The 23,967-nt window shown below is 40.4% G+C and overlaps 1 protein-coding gene across 2 annotated transcripts in view; it reads right to left on the bottom strand.

Annotated features, from left to right (window-relative positions):
* Positions 1-23,967, bottom strand: part of SPAG6 (sperm associated antigen 6) — a 73,744-nt gene that overhangs the window by 24,735 nt on the left and 25,042 nt on the right. For both annotated transcript variants that reach the window (XM_067703268.1, XM_067703353.1), the window contains exons 5-7: positions 11,751-11,956; positions 10,690-10,863; positions 8,936-9,088 (exon numbers count right to left, since the gene is read on the bottom strand). In XM_067703268.1, the coding sequence (XP_067559369.1) occupies positions 8,936-9,088; positions 10,690-10,863; positions 11,751-11,956 (533 nt within the window). The remainder of the gene's footprint in view (positions 1-8,935; positions 9,089-10,689; positions 10,864-11,750; positions 11,957-23,967) is intronic.

Raw genomic sequence — 23,967 nt, 5'->3', positions numbered from 1 at the left:
TTTAACCCCGTCCTGTCTGAGCGAAGAACAGATGCCCTCAGGCAAACTACACGCAGAGGCGGGTCCAAATCCAAAGCTGAACCCCAGGAGCTGTGCGAACAAAGAAGAGAAAGGGAAATCTCTCCCAGCAGCCTCAGGAGCAGCGAATTAAATCTCCACAGTCAACTTAATGTTCCCTGCATCTGTGGAATACCTGAATAGACAACGAATCATCCCAAACTGAGGAGGTGGACTTTGGGAGCAATGATATATATTTTTTTTTCCTTCTTCTCTTTTTGTGAGTGTGTATGTGTGTGCTTCTTTGTGTGATTTCGTTTGTATAGCTTTGTATTTACCATTTGTCCTAGGGTTCTGTCTGTCCGTTTTTGTTTGTTTTTAAGCATAGTTTTTAGCGCTTGTTATCATTGGTGGATTTGTTTTTTGCTTTGGTTGCTCTCTTCTTTCTTTTTTTAAATTACTTTTTAATTTTTATTATTTTTTTTATTTTTTTTGCAGTACACGGGCTGCTCACTGTTGTGGCCTCTCTCATTGTGGATCATAGGCTCCGGCTGCACAGGCTCAGCAGCCATGGCTCACGGGCCTAGTCGCTCCGCGGCATGTGGGATCCTCCCGGACCGGGGCATGAACGTGTGTCCCCTGCATCAGCAGGCGGACTCTCAACCACTGAGCCACCAGGGAAGCCCAATTTTTTTATTTTTAATAATTATTTTTTATTGTAATAACTTTATTTTATTCTCTCCCTCCCTCCCTCCCTCCCTTCCTTTCTTTCTTTTTTTCTCCCTTTTCTTCTGAGCTGTGTGGCTGACAGGGTCTTGGTCCTCCAGCCGGGTGTCAGGCCTGTGCCTCTGAGGTGGGAAAGCCGAGTTCAGGACACCAGTCCACCAGAGACCTCCCAGCTCCACATAATATCAAATGGTGAAAGGTCTCCCAGAGATCTCCATCTCAACGATAAGACCCAGCCCCACTCAATGACCAGCAAGCTACAGTGCTGGATACCCTATGCCAAACAACTAGCAAGACAGGAACACAACCCCACCCATTAGCAGAGAGCCTACCTAAAATCATAATAAGGTCACAGACGCCCCAAAACACACCACCAGACATGGTCCTGCCCACCAGAAAGACAAGATCCAGCCTCATCCACCAGAGCACAGCCACTAGTCCCCTCCACCAGGAAGCCTACACAGCCCACTGAACCAACTTCAGCCACTGGGGGCAGACACCAAAAACAATGGGAACTACGAACCTGCAGGCTGTGAAAAGGAGACCCCAAACACAGTAAGTTAAGCCAAGTGAGAAGACAGAGAAACACACAGCAGATGAAGGAGCAAGGTAAAAACCCACCAGACCAAACAAATGAAGAGGAAATAGGCAATCTACCTGAAAAAGAATTCAGAATAATGATAGTAAAGATGATCTAAAATCTTGGAAATAGAATAGACAAAATGCAAGAAATATTTAACAAGGACCTAGAAGAACTAAAGAGCAAACAAACAATGATGAACAACACAATAAATGAAATTAAAAATTCTCTAGAAGGAATCAATAGCCGAAAAACTGAGGCAGAAGAACAGATAAGTGACCTGGAAGAGAAAGTAGTGGAAATAACTACTGCAGAGCAGAATAAAGAAAAAAGAATGAAAAGAATTGAGGACAGTCTCAGAGACCTCTGGGACAAAAGTAAATGCACAAATATTTAAATTATAGGGGTCCCAGAAGAAGAGAAAAAGAAAGGGACTGAGGGCTTCCCTGCTGGCGCAGTGGTTGAGAGTGCGTCTGCCAATGCAGGGGACACGGGTTCGTGCCCGAGTCTGGGAGGATCCCACATGCCGCGGAGCGGCTCGGCCTGTGAGCCATGGCCGCTGAGCCTGTGCGTCCGGAGCATGTGCTCTGCAACGGGAGAGGCCACAACAGTGAGAGGCCCGTGTACCGCAAAAAAAAAAAAAAAAAAAAGAAAGGGACTGAGAAAATATTTGAAGAGATTATAGTTGAAAACTTCCCTAATATGGGAAAGGAAATAGTCAATCAAGCCAGGAAGCACAGAGAGTCCCATACAGGATAAATCCAAGGAGAAACACGCCAAGACACATAGTAATCACACTGGCAAAAATTAAAGACAAAGAAAAATTATTGAAAGCAGCAAAGGAAAAATGACAAATAACATACAAGGGAACTCCCATAAGGTTAACGGCTGATTTCTAGCAGAAACTCTACAAGCCAGAAGGGAGTGGCAGGACATATTTAAAGTGATGAAAGGAAAAAACCTACAACCAAGATTACTCTACCCAGCAAGGATCGCATTCAGATTCGACAGAGAAATTAAAATCTTTACAGACAAGCAAAAGCTAAGAGAACTCAGCACCACCAAACCAGCTTTACAACAAAGGCTAAAGGAACTTCTCTAGGCAGGAAAGCCAAGAGAAGGAAAAGACCTACAATAACAAACCCAAAACAATTAAGAAAATGGTCATAGGAACATACATATCAATAATTACCTGAAATGTAAATGGATTAAATGCTCCAACCAAAAGACACAGACTGCCTGAATGGATACAAAAACAAGACCCATATATATGCTGTCTACAACAGACCCACTTCAGACCTAGGGACACATACAGACTGAAAGTGAGGGGATGGAAAAAGATATTCCATGCAAATGGAAATGAAAAGAAAGCTGGAGTAGCAATTCTCATATCAGACAAAATAGACTTTAAAATAAAGACTACTACAAGCGACAAAGGAGGACACTACATAATGCTCAAAGGACCAATCCAAGAAGAAGATATAACAATTGTAAATATTTAAGCACCCAACATAGGAGCACCTCAATACATACGGCAAATGCTAACAGCCATAAACGGGGAAATCGACAGTAACACAATCATAGTAGGGGACTTTAACACCTCACTTTCACCAATGGACAGATCATCCAAAATGAAAATAAATAAGGAAACACCAGCTTTAAATGATACATTAAACAAGATGGACTTAATATTTATAGGACATTCCATCCCAAAAAAAGAGAATACACTTTCTTCTCAAGGGCTCATGGAACATTCTTCAGGATAGATCGTACCTTGGGTCACAAGTCAAGCCTTGGTAAATTTAAGAAAATTTAAATTCTATCAACTATCTCTTCTGACCACAATGCTATGAAACTAGATATCAATTACAGGAAAAAGTCTGTAAAAAAGACAAACACATGGAGGCTAAACAATACACTACTAAATAACCAAGAGATCACTGAAGAAATCAAAGAGGAAGAAATACCTAGAAACACATGACAATGAAAACACAATGACCTAAAACCTATGGGATGCAGCAAAAGCAGTTCTAAGAGGGAAGTTTATAGCAATAAAATCCTACCTCAAGAGACAAGAAAAGTCTCAAATAAACAACCTAACCTTGCACCTAAAGCAATAAGAGAAAGAAGAACAAAAAATACCCCAAAGTTAGCAGAAGGAAAGAAATCATAAAGATCAGAGCAGAAATAAATGAAAAAGCAATGAAGGAAACGATAGCAAAGATCAATAAAACTAAAAGCTGGTTCTTTGAGAAGATAAACAAAATTGATAAGCCATTAACCAGACTCATCAAGAAAAAAAGGGAGGAGACTCAAATCAATAGAATTAGAAAAGAAAAAGGAGAAGTAACAACTGACACTGCAGAAATACAAAGGATCATGAGAGATTACTACAAGCAACTCTATGCCAATAAAATGGACAACCTGGAAGAAATGGACAAATTCTTAGAAAAGCACAACCTCCCGAGACTGAACCAGGAAGAAATACAAAATATAAACAGACCAATCACAAGCACTGAAATTGAAACTGTGATTAAAAATCTTCCAACAAACGAAAGCCCAGGACCAGATGGCTTCACAGGAGAATTCTATCAAACACTTTGAGAAGAGTTAACACCTATCCTTCTCAAACTCATCCAAAATATAGCAGAGGGAGGAACACTCCCAAACTCATTCTACGAGGCCACTATCACCCTGATACCAAAACCAGACAAAGATGTCACAAAGAAAACTACAGGCCAATATCACTGATGAACATAGATGCAAAAATCCAACAAAATACTAGCAAACAGAATCCAACAGCACATTAAAACGTTCGTTCACCATGATCAAATACAAGGATTGTTCAATATATGCAAATCAAACAATGTGATAATGCCATATTAACAAACTGAAGGATAAAAACCACATGATCATCTCAATAGATGCAGAAAAAGCTTTCGACAAAATTCAACACCCATTTATAATAAAAATCCTCCAGAAAGTAGGCACAGAGGGAACTTACCTCAACATAATAAGGGCCATATATGACAAACCCACCACCAACATCATTCTCAATGGTGAAAAACTGAAACCATTTCCACTAAGATCGGTAACAAGACAAGGTTGCCCACTCTCACCACTATTATTCAACACAGTTTTGGAAGTTTTACCCACAGCAACCAGAGAAGAAAAAGAAATAAAAGGAATACAAATCGGAAAAGAAGTAAAACTGCCACTGTTTGCAGATGACATGATACTATACATAGGAATCCTAAAGACTCTACCAGAAAACTACTAGAGCTAATCAGCAAACTTGGCAAAGTAGCAGCATACAATATTAATGCACAGAACTCTCTTGCATTCCTATACACTAATGATGAAAAATCTGAAAGAAATTAGGGAAACACTCCCATTTACCACTGCAACAAAAAGAAGAAAATACCTAGGAATAAACCTACCTAAGAAGACAAAAGACCTGTATGCAGAAAACTATAAGACACTGATGAAAGAAATTAAAGATGATACAAAACAGATGGAGAGATAAACCATGTTCCTGGATTGGAAGAATCAACATTGTGAAAATGACTATACTACCCAAAGCAATCTACAGGTGCAATGCAATCTCTATCAAACTATCAATGGCATTTTTCACAGAACTAGAACAAAAAATTTCACAATTTGTATGGAAACACAAAAGACCCCGAATAGCCAAAGCAATCTTGAGAAAGAAATATGGAGCTGGAGGAATCAGGCTGCTGGACTTGACTAAACTACAAAGCTACAGTAATCAAGACAGTATGGTACTGGCACAAAAACAGAAATATAGATCAATGGAACAGGATAGAAAGCCAAGAGATAAACCCATGCACATATGGTCACCTTATTTTTGATAAAGGAGGCAAGAATATACAATGGAGAAAAGACAGCCTCTTCAATAAGTGGTGCTGGGAAAACTGGACAGCTACATGTAAAAGAATGAAATTAGAGCACTCCCTAACACCATACATAAAAATCAGCTCAAAATGGATTAAAGACCTAAATATAAGGCCAGACACTATAAAACTCGTAGAGGAAAACACAGGCGGAACACTCTATGACATAAATCACAGCAAGATCCTTTTTGACTCACCTCCTACAGAAATGGAAATGAAAACAAAAATAAACAAATGGGACCTAATGAAACTTCAAAGCTTTTGCACAGCAAAGGAAACCATAAACAAGACCAAAAGACAACCCTCAGAATGGGAGAAAAATATTTGCAAATGAAGCAACTGACAAAGGATTAATCTCCAGAATTTACAAGCAGCTCATGCAGCTCAATATCAAAAAACAAACAACCCAATCCAAAAATGGGCAGAAGACCTAAATAGACATTTCTCCAAAGAATATATACAGACTGCCAACAAACACATGAAAAGATGCTCAACATCACTAATCATTAGAGAAATGCAAATCAAAACTACAATGAGGTATCACCTCACACCAGTCAGAATGGCCATCATCAAAATATGTACAAACAATAAATGCTGGAGAGGGTGTGGAGAAAAGGGAACCCTACTGCACTGTTGGTGGGAATGTAAATTGATAACAGCCACTATGGAGAACAGTGTGGAGGTTCCTTAAAAAACTAAAAATAGAATTACCATATGACCCAGCAATCCCACTACTGGGCATATACCCTGAGAAAGCCATAATTCAAAGAGTCATGGGGCTTCCCTGGTGGCGCAGTGATGGAGGGGTGCAGGGGACACAGGTTCGTGCCCCGGTCCGGGAAGATCCCACATGCTGCGGAGCGGCTAGGCCTGTGAGCCATGGCCACTGAGCCTGCGTGTCTGGAGCCTGTGCTCCGCAATGGGAGAGGCCACAACAGTGAGAGGCCTGCGTACCACTAAAAAAAAAAAAAAGAGTCATGTACCACAATGTTCATTGCAGCTCTATTTACAACAGCCAGGACATGGAAGCAACCTAAGTGTCCATCAACAGATGAATGGATAAAGAAGATGTGGCACATATATACAATGGAATATTACTCAGCCATAAAAAGAAACAAAATTGAGTTATTTGTAGTGAGGTGGATGGACCGAGAGTTTGTCATACAGAGTGAAGCAAGTCAGAAAGAGAAAAACAAATACTGTATGCTAACACATACATATGGAATCTAAAAAAAAAAAAAAGAAATGGTTCTGATGAACCTAAGGGCAGGACAGGAATAAAGACGCAGACATAGAGAATGGACTTGAGGACATGGGGAGGGGGAAGGGTAAGCTGGGACGAAGTGAGAGATTGGCATGGACTTACATATACTACCAAATGTAAAATAGCTAGTGGGAAGCAGCCGCATAGCACAGGGAGATCAGCTCAGTGCTTTGTGACCACCTAGAGGGTTGGGATAGGGAGGGTGGGAGGGAGACACAAGAGGGAGGAGATATGGGGATACATGTATATGTATAGCTGATTCACTTTGTTATAAAGCAGAAACATACCACTGTAAAGCAATTATACTCCAATGAAGATGTTAAAAAAATAAAAATAAAACCTTTTGCTTTCCCTTGTTAAAAAAGTTAATTTAGAATCCTTTTAAAAATTGACTTTTCACCAAGTATAACAGATCTGAGAACAAAATACCTACTATAGATCCAAAATCAAATGAATAATATGAGCAAGAATCCTATTGAAGTAAACTTTAGGTAAAATATAGTCACTAAAACCTTTTCTGAAATAGTAAATTTCCATTAATTTTTGTCAACATTTAAATGATAGTTTTTCCCATTTTAACATGATTGAATGTCAAAGGAGGATGAGTACTTTTGTTACACAGATGGCATATGCTTATATCTTGCACTTCAAACTTCAATTTTATCTAAATAATCAAAACAGAGTTAACTAAAGGACCTCAAATGCATCACAGTTTATATACCCAAGGAAGAGTCAAATAACCAAATCAAATTATAATTCATTCTGTATAGGCATAATTTTCTAACTAACTTGAGACTAGAAGAATTATCACCTAAAATTTAGCACCACAAAAGCCACTATCACATGGGTCATGCTACCGCAGCAAAGGCCAAATGATCATATATACTTTTTTTCCCTCCACCTTTAAATTAGGTTTTTAAGACCAATTTCTTAAAGAAGAGATCTGCCATATTTCCTTGACTTCCTTCTTATGACTAAAAATGTGTCTGCCCATACAAAAAAAAAAAAAAAAAGGTCAGAATCTTTCTATCTTCAGAATGAGGTAACTCTCCAGAAAGTCCATACTTCTGAGACATACCAAGACTGAAGAAGCAGGAGGAAAAGAAGACAGCCAGCCCCCTTTACCCCATGCCCAGCACTCTGACTTACTGGCCTCAGTTGTTTTGAACGGCAAATGAGACAAGGAGCACTGAATGTACTTTGAACATTAGAAAGTATTATTTAGACTGGAGGTGTTCTCAGTCCTGAGAGTACTACACGGAACGGGAAAGGATGAGGCAGTGTTGCATGGTCTGCCTCAAACTGCTGGTGCCCCCACCTTGATCTTCAGTTAAATGGAAGACAAACCAGATGGGAGAGGCCAGAAGCAGCCCCAGAACAAAGGCAGGGAGCACCTCCTGGTTAGTCTGGGGAAGAAACACAGGAAGCAAAAGCAATTGCTGCTTCCTTCCTCATCCTTCCTACAGTAGGCTTTCTGACTATCCACAAAAGAACCGAGAATCAAGAATCCTGATCGCATCCCCATGGTGACCCTTCAGAAAGCAGCACTACTGCTCTAGTCACTATCAGAGTCTTTGGTAATAGAAGAACAAAAGGAATAGCTAGAGATAAAAAGGGAGTGAAGTAAAGAATTATCAAGGAATAGGTAGAAAATAAAGATCTGAGGCTCATTTTTATTCTGAGGATTAGCAAAGGATTAAAAAAAAAAATCCACACTTCTGTTTAACATACAGCAGCAGATTTTCCATGCTGATAAGAAACCCACATCCTAGAGGGTTGCCGGAGACACTGGGAGCACGCAGCCTTTGAAGCATGCTTCAGGAGATCAATATTTATTCATTCAACAAATATTTTTTGATCACCTACTATGAGCCAGGGCTACGTGATCTGGTGGGTTAATTCCAAGCCGTAAATTGAGATAAGGCCAAATCCCTAGAGCAAGGAAACAGCATGTCAGAAACATGCTATCCAACATGTGCTCTGAATTGCCCATGTCTAAGAAGATAAATTAGCTCATGGAAGCTGAAGGAGAGAGAGCCATCCATTGTCATATCCTGCCCAAATGGCAGGAAGGGGGAGAATGTACGGAATAATCAAAATGACCACTGGGCATGTCATTTATGATAGCTGTCTTTAATCAAAGTATGCTTTACATATTTGTAAAGCCAATCCTTCAAGATACAAATACATGGTATTTAGATATAGGTGATACTAACACTCGGAGGTGTTGACATTTTATTGATATTAAACACTGAGTAAAACTTTAAACTTCCTGCCAAGTAAACTTTACTTCAAGCACTGCTTTGGGAAACTTACTAATAAGCCTTGAAGAAAGCTGGTAGTTCTTTGACTCTGGTCAGCTATATTTTACACTCTGTGGGATAGTATTAATCTGTGGTTCTGTCTTAGAGTATCTCACTGCAATAACCAGAGGAAAAGGAAGCAAGAACAAACCTTGGAAATGATGACCGCCATTGCCAGGTTCTCAGAATGAGCTGCCACGTAGCCAAGCATCATGATGCCCGGCAGCTTTATGTTTCCTTTGCAGGACCCAATGCAATCGATCACGGCAGCAACTCCCCCCGTGTTCACTATCAGCTGAGAAAGCTAAGAGGAAAGAAGGAGAGCTAAAGTGTAAGATGATCTTTAAATATTACTTCAGCATTGCCAAATTTTAAATTTTAGGACGTAAAAAACGTCTGGTAAAATCTGAAATGTCATTTAGTGAAATTATTATTTTTATCAAAGAAGTGTACAAGGGTAACAGTCCTGCTATTTCTAATGTACAGAATATGCTCACTGTGAGGACCCTCTCTGTGGCTCAATTTTTCTTGCACGACTCTATCCTTATCATAATGGATGTCAAAACTCCTCACCTAAACACTAAGTCTAGGGCTAGTTCATAACTAGCTAACTGCTGAAACCCCCTATCACAAGGTGTGAGTAAGAATTGGATTAATCACTGAATGCTGAAAGGTGAGATCAGACTTGAAATAGTCTAGCCCCATTATCCTTCCTTTGCCAGCAATGATCTCTAGCTGACTGCACTCCAGTCTTGAACAATCTCAACCAGATAAAGATGTTGGGTGAAATAAAGAATGAGGACTTGGGACTTCCCTGGTGGTCCAGTGGCTAAGACTCCGAGCTCCCAATGCAGGGGGCCTGGGTTCAATCCCTGGTCAGGGAACTAGATCCCATGTGCCGCAACTAAAGATCCCCCACGCCACAACGAAGATCCTGTGTGCTGCCACTAAGGCCTGGTGCATCCCAATAAATAAATAATTTAAAAAAAAAAAGAATAAGGACTTAAAAGTTTAGTGAAATGAAATTGATTAGTGAAAATATACACAGAAAAAGACATAACTTCAGAATCTACCCAGGTTCGCTTCGTCTCTATTCCTTTCCCACCTCACACCTCAGAGCAGGAACCACTGTGCAAGAGCAGCTGTTAGAGCAGTTACGCCAGGTCAGGGGGCCTGATGGTCTCTCCCAACCTGGAGGGGCACCATCTCTCACTACGCCCAGCTGACCTAGAGTGACAGGACAACAAAGGTCCACGGTCCCTACAATCTAGAAATGGAAAGCAGAAAATGATTAAAACCTGAGATTTCAGACTCAAACTCCATTGATATAACCCAGTGGTTCTCAAGTGGGGGCACTCTTGTCCCCTAGGAAACATTTAGTAATATGTGGGGACATTTTTGATCGTCACAACTTGGGGGAGGGGCGCTACTGGCATCCAGCGGGCAGAGGCCAGGGATGCTGCTAAACATCCACCCTACAGTGTACAGGACAGCCCCTCACAGTGTACAGGACGGCCCCTCACGACAAAGAATGACCTGGTCCAGAATGTCAACAGTGCTGAGGACGAGAACCCCTCACAACATGTGACACTGTCCCTGAGCCCTGTGAACAAACTGATGTTTTACTTAAAAACTAAAACTAACTGCATACTGTTGGGTTTTTTCTTTTTTTTTTTTTCGGTACGCAGGCCTCTCACTGTTGTGGCCTCTCCCGTTGCGAAGCACAGGCTCCGGACGCGCAGGCTCAGCGGCCATGGCTCACGGGCCCAGCCGCTCCGCGGCATGTGGGATCTTCCCAGACCGGGGCACGAGTCCCTTGCATCGGCAGGCAGACTCAACCACTGCGCCACCAGGGAAGCCCCATACTGTTGTATTTTGAAGCTGTTTTTTTTTTCCTTATTTTACCTCAGGTGTATGTTTTGCAATCTCTCTAATTAAAGTGGAAGCATTTTTCTTCACGTATTCATCTTTGTCCTTCAGACAGGTAAGTACAGCTGGAAAAATCTCTGCTTCAACCACCATTTCTGCTAGATCCACAGAATGTTTCGCAATCTGACTGAGAGCTGAAAGGATCTGACGCTGTTGAGCAAAAACCAAACCCAAATGTTACATAGACTCCACTGTGGAGTTCAGACATAATTTAAACAGCTTCGTACACACTCAAATTCCTTTATAAAGAGGAAAAAACAATCACACATCCAACATAATCTAGGAGTCTCGAGGCATTCACATCCTAGTCTTCTTATACCTCAATACTCAATTTCTTAAATTCCCTCATATCCAAGTTAAACATCTTAGTTCACACTATTGACTATTTAAATCTCTTATCAGTTGAGGCTGGTCAAAGAATATGACCCTGGGATGAATACTATTTCTTAATTACACAATACTTAAATTGTTAATTGACGATAAACACAGTAATGTAGTACAGTAACAATCAAGCAGAACTAACATTTTGGGATATTGCCAATATCATTTGTAAAACTTTACATTGCTTAATTAATATTGACAATTTTTAAATCTTACAGAATATAACTATTAGAATATAAAAGTATAATTGGTGACTATCAACTGAAAATTAGATTTTAGAAAGCTATAGAAAAGATTAATGTAAATATGGCAATTCTTACAGGAAACTTAAATATAACAATGGGCTAGAAAACCTTTAGGTCCCTTCTAACCCTGAGATTTAATCATTACGTGATTCCTTACTTTAATTATTAGTATTAATTCTGATGCTACTTCTAGTTTTCAGCGTTGCACATACTTTTTCCCAGTCACATCTTTATTGTCTAATCCTTACAGCACAGTTTTCACATATTAAAGGACCAAATACACAATATCTCATATCTGTTTTCCATGATAATTTACTAATTATTTAAAAATGTATAATATTAATCTGCACACATTTCCATCTTCTTAGATTATCAGAATCCTGGATTGTTTGTTTCTTTATTTTTAACTACCTTCAACTTAGCATCAGGGTTCAGGATCATCTGGGCTAAGTGAGCAATTGCTCCTGCGTCCACCACTGTCTGTGCCAACTCTGGAGAATGCTTTGCAATATCACTGAGGGCCGAAGCAGCAACCCTTTTCAAAGCAATTTCTGGCTCTTGGATACAGAGCACTAAAAGAGGAATGGCTCCCGCGTCCACCACAGCTTGTGACAGCTCTGTGGGTCCAAGAAAAGTAATTAAGTGAGTATGGGTGACTGACCCTTGTACAAGCCACTTTTCACCCTGACAGATACAGCAAAGGGAAAAGGGGACGGTGTACTTCACTGTCTCAACATCTGCATTTCTAATCAGGCTTCCTGGTTTCATGAACCATGTGGACCAATCCTGAGCTGAAAAGAATACAGGTCAATAGATGGACCTCCATTTACATGAACACATTTGAGGTAGATTAAGCTGAAATGGCTTCCTATTCTTTTTTTTTTTAAGAGAGTAAGCAGATGTCAGCTGTTTAAGCTCTGACAATTCTGCACTTCTCAATAGGCAAGCATTTTATGCATGGTTTACAATAACAGAGAAAATTAAAGTACCAAAAATTTACCAACCACACTAATTAGGCAGTATTTTGTGCTATTTACATGAGTAAACATTAACATGAATCTTGTGCCAATAATGTCGATTTTTAAATTCCTTTCATCTTACTGTACTTTTAAAAGATTTTTTTTAAAACTTTGTACAATATTAAAAGGTGTATTTTCATTGTACATATAAAAACACTTTCAAAAATGAGAACTACAACTGAACAGGATTTAATATATATAAATGTTAATGTAAGATAAAGAAATAAATTTATCTTAAGCATTTTACATGTCAGAAATAGTATCTTTTGTATATACATGTTGATTCACTTGTGTGCCCAAAAATAACAGCTATAAAAAATAACACATTTTAAAATTATAGAGAACAGGAGACAAGCAGGCAGACCCATATAATATATGTGTAAAAACTGTCTGTTGAGAAGCATAAAACAGTGCATAGTTACAGCTTCTACTCTCATTGTACTCATGGCCTTTCTTGCTGAATCACATATACCCATTTCTATAATCTCTTTCTTTCAAATTATGCTCTCATTTTCTCAGATTTATAGCGCCTTGGCAATTTATATCTTAATAGCCAAGCTATCAATTCAGCATATCTCTTAGTCTTTAAAGAAAATACAGTCTTTAATTTTTCAAAAGATTGGTAATATCACATTTTCTAAAAGGAAATAATGTTAGAAAATACAGGTTAGTGTCCAACACTTGTTTTCCTTCAATTATTATAATTATCTTAAAAGTCCCGATCTTGCATAAACGATTCATTCATTCTTTCGTTAAACAAGTATTAATGGAAGGTTATTATGTGTCAGACTCATTCAACACGGGTGCAGATGACACACTTCTACAAATTAACACTACACTGATTAGCAAATACGTTTCAATTAAAAAACCCAAGTGTGAAATATGAAATACAATGGGAAGTTCACCTATTTATGTATTTTCACTTTTATACAGTTTCTAAGAGTAAAGAATCTGCAGTAAACAACTGTTTAAAAAACAGTTAATATGGGCTTCCCTGGTGGCACAGTGGTTAAGAATCTGCCTGCCAATTCAGGGGACACGGGTTCGAGCCCTGGTCCGGGAAGATCCCAAATGCCGCGGAGCAACTAAGCCTGTGCGCCACAACTACTGAGCCTGTGCTCTAGAGCCTGTGCTCCACAACAAGAGAAGCCACCAGAATGAGAAGCCCGCGCAACACGAAGCCTTCGAAGAGTAGCCCCCGCTCTCCACAACTAGAGAAAGCCCGCACACAGCAACAAAGACCCAATGCAGCCAAAAATAAATAAATAAGTTTTTTAAAAGTTAATAAACTATTAATAAACAGTTAATAAAACTATTAATAAAAACAAAGTTCTTTTTAAAAAAATTTATCATCTTTGTAATTCTCATACATTTTATGCTTTCCTTGAGTATCGTATCCTCCTTTTCCTGAACTCTATAATATTAATAATAAAGCAAACTCAGTTCTTCTGACTTGTTACCCATTCCCATCCAAAGCTGTTTTCCATTCTTTCTGGATCAGTGATGCTAAATGAGGGGAAGGCTGGGGAGGGTACCAAAGAAAGGTTTGCCTGAAGGTAATGAAGCTTCCAGGGACCTGGATGGGGCCTAGCAATTTTGTACTTGCAGTTTCATATACCTTACATCTCCAATTTATATGGTCCTACAAAACCCAGCTCTGTTCTTGGGTGGCACACATTGTAATTCATAAATGATACCGTTCTACCACTTTCATTCATATATTGGGTATAAGACAGTGTATATAAAGGTAAGAGTATAATAGACCTAAATAATGCACACCATACTATATTACACATTCCACAGGCTATTTCATCCTGCCTCTGTCACTGCTCTTTTTCCTGTGGTATATCCTTCTCCTCTTTCCTACCGTTGCTTCCTCTGGTATTTCTGTGCCAGTCGCTGTTGACGTCTACCCCATAGCCTTTGTCGGTCAGGGCGTGGGCTTGTGAATCAATCCTGGTAAATGGGACCTGAGCAGAAGTTAGCTAGAAGCATCTCTGAGCGGGTTTCCTCTGTAATAAACAGAAATACACAGGAGGAAACACTGCCTCTTCTTTGCTGGACATGGGCACATCTGCCTGCAAATGACATCTGGAACTCCTACAGCCATCTTGCAACTATAACAGAAGAAATTGCCAATATGCTGAGGATGGCCGAGTACAAAAATGAAAAACATCTGGGTCCTCCAAGACACTGTTCAGCTGCATAACCAACCTTGGAACTGCCCTGACTCTTCACTTTAAGTCATGTGAAATAAAAAAATGTCCTCATTGCTTAAGCCACCTGTAGCTGATATTCTGTAACTTACAGCCCCAAACATATTGATACAATTCTGTCCTCTCTCAGGCTTGGTGTATGTACTTATTTTCCTCTCCTTTCTGGTCACTGAGTGTTCATTACGTGCTTACTATGTGCTAGAAACTTGGCTAGATCTTGGGGAAGCAGAATAGAGTAAAAACGTTGTTCTGTTCTAGCAGACTCTGCTCAGGGTAAATACGTGAACAGACCACAGCACAGAGTGGAGCTGGGAGTTGGGGGCATGGAGAGTTTGGGGAAACACACATGGGGTGCCGTTTTAGGCAGTGCTTCCCATCCTCCTTCCTGCTCCCCTTTTCTTCTTCTCTCTACTTTTCTACTCTAAAAAAAGTGGTAGTAACCAAAACACATACAAAAATCTGGTACATTTAAAAGTTACTCCCTATAGGAGAAATCTCAAAGAATTCATTTTTAACTCTAATTTGGAAATGAGTCTGGGTTGTTTAATTAATTATTAAACTTAGGAAATCAAAGATTGATATGTACAGATGCTCATAAAAGGTTTGATCAAGGGAAAAAAAGAGCCAATTAATTTATCTTCAGTGCCTGAAAATATCTTAACCTCATTTTTTTTCCTTAACCTCATTTTAAATTTTAAATGAATCTTCAAAAAACAAATTTTTTAAAACTACATCTTCTTTTATTTATGCAAGAACATGTGCCATAATCATATACTGTTAGGTAACCAGCAAAATTAGAAGTAGTTACGTAAAAAATAAAAAAAATCAGAGAAAGAAGGCTTTATGTTATACTAACATACTAACAAGATTTAGATGGGGTTGATGGTACTATTGGTGATATATTTTCTTCTCTATTTGACAAATTTTCTTCAATGTGATTGCTTTTAAAAAATAAAAGAAATATGAACATGTCCTTTGACCACACATATAGCTATTGCTGTGGCTAACTATACTAACATTACTATTCTAAAGAAAAATAAACACTTTAGCTTATTTCTCACTATGAAAGAAAGTTTCTTATTTTTAAAAATGGTGGGAATATGTCTCCTTGAAACAAAATATTAGGAAAGAATGCATAATTATTCTTTGAAGAATTACTAATATATACTAGAAATATTATCCATTTACTTTTTCACACTTTCCCTCATCTTAATTCATCCCTTTATTACAGTTAAAATATTACATTTTTTTAAATGTTAAGGCTTATTCATTTTTAACAATTTTTTAGACTTCAAATTGTCAGTAGAAATAAAACTATACAATAGCACTTTCCTTATTCATAAATAATAATTAAAGCCATTGATTGCATGCATGTAGACAACTGGTATACAGTCCGCAAATCTGATGGTCAGCTGTTTTTAGTAAAGAAATAGCTAGTTCTCTTTGGCCTCCTGAATACCTCACTGCTGAGTGAAGGAATTGAGGCAGCCACCTCTATCGGACCATGACAAGCTCAGTACAACTTTAAATTTAATTTTTAAAACAAAAGGAGACACAGAAAAAAGGGAGGACATTTAAGATCAACAACATTCATAAAATTACTAGTATCTAAAGCTGGATGAATGGAATATTTAGGGATGACTTTATGTTGACCAGAAGGGAAGAGCACAGAACGGAAAGTCCATCAGCATATAATAGGCACGGCTGCAACACATAAAACTAGGTGCGTCAGGCAAAAGTGATTTTGCTTTAACAGTGCTCACAATGGCCTTAACCCCTCCTCTTAATTGTTATGGTTAGTGGTTTGTTTAGATCAGGAGTGGTAAACACAGGGCCCAGGCAAGTAATTAACATAAGTGAAGCCAGCAGGTGTAAGAAAAATAACTGAGTGGGAAGCACAGTAAACTGCAAAACTATACGCACCAGCTCCAAGGAGCAGCAACCACTCAGCTTCAGCCCAGCGCGGCCACGTAGGAATATAGGCAACCGTTGTCAGACGCTTGGATTTTTCAAGAGAAGCCAGACATCTGATTTTTAATGTGAAATTGCCTGGTTTTTAAGTGTTGGAAACTTAAAAACACACTGTGTAAGACAACATAGTGCAGGCTAAATAAAACACGTCCATCATTTTACAACCCTAGGCTTAAACCTTACACCTTCTAAAACGAGCTATGGGGACTTTCTGGATGTAGAAAGGTGACATTCTTTCTACATTTGATTCTTGAAGACACACTCTAGAGTCATAAAGGAAGAACCACTATAGTGATTACATAAGAAAATTCAGAGGTGAATTCCAAGAAAACTGATGAAAACCTAAAACTTGGCCTGCAAAAAAAGGATTAATCTAAACATATATTATGATACTCCACTAATTTTTCTGCTCATAATGGAGATGTAAGAGGGAAGAATGTGAGCAAAATTAAGTGATCCATCATGAGAACTCATAAAAAGGACTCAAAATGAAGAGGTTCTCCGAAAGGAAAAAAAAGGAAGGAAAAACTATATATATATTATATATATATATATAAAATATATAATATATATTTAGCATACTAATTCAAAAATAATTAGGCAAATCAAACACCTCAAAAACTCTAATTCCGGGGCTTCCCTGGTGGCGCAGTGGTTGAGAGTCCGCCTGCCGATGCAGGGGACACGGGTTCGTGCCCCGGTCCGGGAAGATCCCACATGCCGCGGAGTGGCTGGGCCCGTGAGCCATGGCCGCTGAGCCTGCGCGTCCAGAGCCTGTGCTCCGCAACGGGAGAGGCCACAACAGTGAGAGGCCAGCGAGCCAAAAAAAAAAAAAAAAAAAACCTCTAATTCCTTTTAACTTTATTGCTTTTTAATTTCGTTTTCCAAACACTGCTTTTAACTCACTGGTTTTAAGCCCTACAAAAATTTCTATTCTATTTTTTCATTAAAAATAAAGTTATGAATCATCATTTCTTTGCATTTAGGTGGCCCTATTTCTTAGTTCAAAGATAGGCTGGGGCTTCCCTGGTGGCGCAGTGGTTGAGAGTCCGCCTGCCGATGCGGGCGACGCGGGTTCGTGCCCCGGTCCGGGAAGATCCCACATGCCGCGGAGCGGCTGGGCCCGTGAGCCATGGCCGCTGGGCCTGCGCGTCCGGAACCTGTGCTCCGCGATGGGAGGGGCCGCGGCAGTGAGAGGCCCGCGTACCGCAAAAAAAAAAAAAAAAAAAAAGATAGGCTGGTTTTGCATCTGGCTGTAAAACACAGCTATATCACTTCAAAACCTTTGTGAAATAAAACGGGTTAAAAAATACATTTAAGATTTGGCTATCACTTATGATGTCAATCTTATGTTATATAATCATCCCATTCAACCAAATTTTTCATGATTTGGTGAAATTACAGTAAAAACAAAGATGGAGGTGTAATCGCCAAAACTGGTTATATACTGACCATACGCCAGTATGATTTTAGGAATGTCACTTTTAAAGTGGAAGAAATTTGTCTAACCCAGCTGTTTACAACTGGTTTAGTTACCTACTGCTACACCAAACTTAGCTGCTTGAAACAGGAAACGTTTATAATCTTACAGCTTCTGTAGGTCAGGAATCTGGGAGCGGCTCAGCTGGATGGTTCAGGCTGTGACCTCTCACTACGCTGCAATCAAGCCATCAGCCAGGGCTGCAGTTACCTGAGGCTTGACCGGGATACACTGGGTCTACAGGATCTTCTTCCCAGCGTGCCCACGGGAGTTGGAAGAAGGCATCAGTTCCTCCCCATTTCTGGGCTCTTTCATAGGTAGCTCATGATGAGGCTTCCCCCAGAGTGAGTGATCCAGAGGAAAGAACCCAAGACAAAAGCCATAGTCTTTTATAATCTAACCTCAGAAGTGACATGCCATCACTTCTGCTATATTTCATTGGTGCAATGTGGGCGGAGACTGCACAGGGATGTGACTAGGAAGAGGAAGGCGTGGAAGCCAGCTACCAGAAAACCTTTATTCTACACCAACACATCTGAGAGAGGCAATATCCTTCTATAGGTAACGATGGCTCACTGGAGCTATAATTCTGAGCTGAGAAACTGATATCTCCAATCACATGTCGGAGTGAGAAAAGGTGGCGGGAATTTGCATATTATTATGAAAAAATCTAATGTATGATTTTTATTTATCCCCCGCTCCCACAAATGTCATTTTTCCTACCCATTATCTCCACGCCACCTCTTTCCACCCCATCTCCAGAGCCATCGGTCTAACCCTTACATATGGATTGAGTGTCTGAGAGATGTTAACACACATACATACATATGCTTTGAAGGTTAAATAATTCTAGCTTCTTTAAAAAGTCAAGTGACTCAAATAAGCCATTGATCTGGAGTTAACGGGGCCTTAGTAAGAAATTACAATCAGCTGGATGGATGGCGCACTTATACAAGGCTCAAGTATAAAAAACAGCTTCAAAATACGGAAAGGAAAAGTCAAGAAGTGGAGACGAGAGAAAGAGAAGGTGGGAAGTGGTAGAGTTGGGTACGGCCTTGGAAGAGCATAGGTAGCATAAGATACAAAGCCATTTTTAAAACCCTGATTTTAGCAGCTTTTAGTTTTATACTTTACTCAACAGCTGAGACTAAGCTGAATTGGAAAAGGCAAAGTTACAGAGAGGGTCTGGAGTGCTCTTGTATGAAGAAAATAATAAATTACTTGGAATCAGCTTTTTACAAAATACGCTTTTTGTATCTAGACATGTTTCCATTAATTTTTACTTGCTTTATATAATATTGCAACAATCGTAGTTTCATTCCACCTACAATCTGCATTCTGCTGGGGGGGAAAAAAAATCCTTAGATGGCAAATGCAGATTTTATTATTCAAACTTTCGAACTTCACTGGCATTTGTTCTTTGTTCCAGCCCAGTTTTAGGCAAGTCCCTGCCTTGGAGGAGCTCAGGCTGACGGAGGAGGCTAAACAGTAAAGGGTTAGCAGTGCCCCAGTGGAATTCTCTGCAAGAACACACAAAGGACAGAGGAAACAGAAACGAAGCACTGGATGGTTAGAAAGTTTACAGGGTGTTTTTATACAAGTGGTCCCCGGTCAGCAGTTCTCGGGGTGACTGCCTCTGGGTGGTTAATGAAGCTACCTGTGGGCCTCCACTGTCCACTTATATTCCTGAGGATGAGCCAGCCCAACACTGTTAATAACTGCATGATATCCCACTGAGTAAATATTCCATAATTTACTTAACCTCTCCCCCCCACCCCAGCTACTCAGGACACTTAATTGTTTTGTTTGCTTTGGGGCTTTGCCATTCTTAAGTTCAGTACAGTGAACTTCTTTGTGCATTAAGATTACGTTTATTTATTAGTTATCCATTGCTACATACAAAATGACCCAAACTCAGCAGCTTAAAGCATCATTCCTTATCTCATATTTTCTGTAGGTCAGGAATCCATGAGCAGCCTAGCTGGGGGATTCAGGCTTGGAGTTTCTCATGAAGTTGCTGTCACACTGTCTGCTGGGGCTGCAGTCATCTGAAGGCACAACTGGGGTAGGATCTGCTTCCAAGCTCACTCGTGTAGCTGTAGGAAGCTCCGGTTTCTTGCTGGTTGTCAAAGACCTTAGCTCCTCATGACATGGGCCTTTCCACAGGCTGCCTGAGTGTGTCCTCATGTCACAGCACCTGGCTTCCCTCAGAGTGAGTGATGAGAGAACCCCACAACAGAAGGCTCGATCCTGCAGAGCTGGTCACCTACTCTCAGAAGTGACAGACCATCACTTCTGCAGCATTCTGGTGGTAACACAGACCAATCCTGGTACGATGTGGGAGGGGACTGTACAAGGGTGAGAATGCCAGGACGTGGGATCTCTGAGGGGCATTTGGGAGGCTGGCTACCACGGGTCCTACACTGATACAAATATACTCTACAGGTTAGACAAACATACACACATTCACACATATGTGTGTGCACGTATGTGTTTAGTTAAGATAGAGGCACAGAGGTGAAGGTCCTGAGGGGAAGAATGTTGACATTTTTTGAGGTTCTTGATATTTTTAGATTAAACCACATGAAACTGCTATTTTTGTTAAGTCAAAACCAATCAAATATAGGTAATTTCATAAGGTCAACCTAATATGACTGCAATATTGTTTTCCAAAGGGGGTTATCAGTATGTGGCCCCATCAGCAATGTGCGAGCCTGGTAGTTTGGCCACTTATAAAGTACATTTCAGCCCTTACATCAGTAAGTGATTGCTCCAAGTGGACTCATCATTTACTTCTCCCCAAATGGTAAGTTTAGTTCCATGTTCCTTAACTTACTACACAAGTACTGCTCAGTTACACTGATTAATAAGCATGAATATTAAGTGTGACTTTTTGAGACCACAGCATCACCACTACATTGCCTTTTTGTTTGTTTGTTTGTTTTTGTTTTTTGGGGGTTTTTCTGCAGTACACGGGCCTCTCACTGTTGTGGCCTCCCCCGTTGCGGAGTACAGGCTCCGGACGCACAGGCTCAACGGCCATGGCCCACGGGCCCACCCGCTCCGCGGCACGCAGGATCCTCCCGGACCGGGGCACGAACCTGCGTCTCCTGCATCGGCAGGCGGACTCTCAACCACTGCGCCACCAGGGAAGCCCTACATTGCCTTTTAACAACAACAACCCCCACCCCTACACACACAAAACACAGAGTACAGGCACAGGAACTCTAAGTCAGTGCTGTGAGATGGGAATGTGAGCCACGTATATAATTTAAAATTTTCTAGGGAATTCCCTGGTGGCGCAGTGGTTAAGAATCCACCTGCCAATGCAGGGGACACGGGTTCGAGCCCTGGTCTGGGAAGATCCCACATGCTGCGGAGCAACTAAGCCCGTGCGCCACAACTACTGAGCCTACACTCTAGCCCGCAAGCCGTTAACTACTGAAGCCCGTGGCCCTGGAGCCTACGTGCCACAACTGCTGAGCCTGCGTACTGCAACTACTGACACATGACATAGAAAAGAATCAGGCCAGCGTGCTCTGTCTGGATTTCTTCCTTACGTTATCTATTTGGTAAACGGGTTGTAATCTACTCGATGTTTCTGTAGTATCAGAATGAGCCAATTCCTGCAAGCACTGCTCATCTGTGGCTGCAGCAATCTCCTCTCCTGACTGCTACTGAGCTGGAAGGGAAATTTCTCATTTGATTTAGGATATAAATGATATCCCTGAGAGAAAGAATAGTCACACATGTGGAAACCAGTCATCAGGGATTAAAAACAGAGGTATCTGGCAAGACTGTCAGATACTACAAGGAGCTTAAAATGAAGAACGATGAGCTTTCATACACTTGCCTTTCTCACATTATAAAAAGGAAGACTCTCTGAAGGGTTCTGAGTAATTGCCAAGCAGTTCTGCCATAAATGGCTGTCTGACCAGAATAAATCGTTTAACCTCTCTATTTCAGTTTCCTCACCTATGATATGTTAATATTATATATATATATAATATAATGTGTTAATAATTAAAATGTTTTAGAACACCTAATCAAACGTATTCCTCTTTGCCAGGACTGAGAACAGCCAAAGTTTATTCTGAGACAGCAAAGGTTTACAGGAGGCAAAGTTTACAAGAGACAGAATTTTTAGCTAAAGCTCCTAAACAAACGCTGAAAACTTAGTTTTCAGCCCAAATGTGGAAGATCTTTCCTACAAAACACTTACGCGGCCCCTCCTTCCTCAGGCTGCGGCCAGGCCGCTGCTCTCACCTCTGTCCCAAGTACTCTGATGACTGCCACATGCTGCGCTCAAGTTCGCTGGCGGCGCTCCTCCACGAAGCTGCTGTGCCACCGGCGGGCGCAAGGCCAGAGCCAGGCTGCCAGGAGGAGCGAGGAAGGAGGGCCCTGAGTGCGAGGAAGCCCCCGCCTGGGCCCTACCAGTGGGAGCACCGCGGCCGCAGAGGCCACCGCTCCTCCTGCCTCGCCCCCTGTAGCTCCAAAAGTAAGACCAGTCCTTGGAGAGAGTGAGAGATTTGACACCGATTAGGTAAAAATGTAACCAGAATAATTCTGCTGAGTGGGAGAATGTAGCAAGACGGAGGAGGAGGGACAACCAGTCTGAGAAGAATTCTACCTCGACCTTTATTAAGGAGCCCAGAGTAGAAAGAAGTAGCTTATTTATCTTCCGAGTAAGAGGTACATATTATCAATTGTATTCCGTACCTGCTGAGTCAAGCGTGGACATTTAATGAGACCATTTGCCCCGAGTTAAAACCACCACCACCACCATTTCTGGTGGATAGCCCCCAGTTTCCCTTGGTTATCTGTAAAATGCTTTAAAATCTATACATAGAAGTAACTCTTAGAAATTGCATTTTTTCAAATAAGGAAAAGTCAGATGATGCCCATAGATTTCCCTCTTCTACTAATTGTATGCTTACTTTATTTCTGTTTCCTATACACAAACGTTTTTCCTTAAAGGTTCCTTTCTTATTGTGCTTAAAGGTACATATTTTTTGCACCTCCTTTAAGGTTTATATTTCTTAAACTATCTAATCAAACAACTTACCACGAATACCCAGAAGAAAACACTGAATGAATCCCTTTAATCTCAATATATTGCATTTTTAAGAGACCACCAAGAAAGAAATCAGGTTATTTGGAGGTAAATCTTCTATTTTCACTGATATTCAGGATGTGAATGATGACTTACTGCTTACTAGATAACAATTCCCTTTCCTTCTGAGAAATCTATGCGGTAATCTCTTCTGGGAGCTTCTGGGTCCCAAGCCCCTAACTACTGTGAAATATTGAAATTACACTGGGAATTCCATGTGGGAGCCAGATTATAGCCAAACATTGGAATAGAATCCCAAAGACAGAGCCTATTTATGAACTATAATCATTTAGCCTCAGGTTCAACAAAAGGGAGGTATGGAAAGGTTACCTATGGGCACCTGCCTCAGAGCATATCTGCATGGTTGGCCTCAAAGCTCTTTTGCACCACTCTTTAAAATACCCATGTTACAATCTGTTTGCCGTAAAGTCCTCTGACAATAAAAAAAAAAAACTAAAAAAAAAAACTAAATATACTCATGTAGTTTCCCCATGATAACCAGCTTCTAATTTAAAACAATTGCTTTAGTTTTCTCAATCAACAAGTGTTAAACAATAGTCTTAAGGTGAAGCTACTTGGAAAACCAAAATCCAGATATTAAAGAAATAATTTTCATATACCAATTCTGAATCATTCTAAGCAAAACAATAGTTTTCTTTCTCAATTTACTTTTATATCATTTTATTATTTTGTCTCCAATAGTGTCACCATTTAAAAACCAAATTAAAGGACTTCCCTGGTGGCACGGTGCTTAAGAATCCGCCTGCCAATGCAGCAGACACAGGTTCGAGCCCTGGTCCGGGAAGATCCCACATGCCACAGAGCAGCT

The sequence above is a fragment of the Pseudorca crassidens genome, chromosome 1 (genome assembly GCF_039906515.1).
Source record: "Pseudorca crassidens isolate mPseCra1 chromosome 1, mPseCra1.hap1, whole genome shotgun sequence".
Classification (NCBI taxonomy): Eukaryota; Metazoa; Chordata; class Mammalia; order Artiodactyla; family Delphinidae; genus Pseudorca; species Pseudorca crassidens.
The sequence above is the reverse complement of the archived record's forward strand: the minus strand, read 5'-3'. Positions and strand labels throughout refer to the sequence as shown.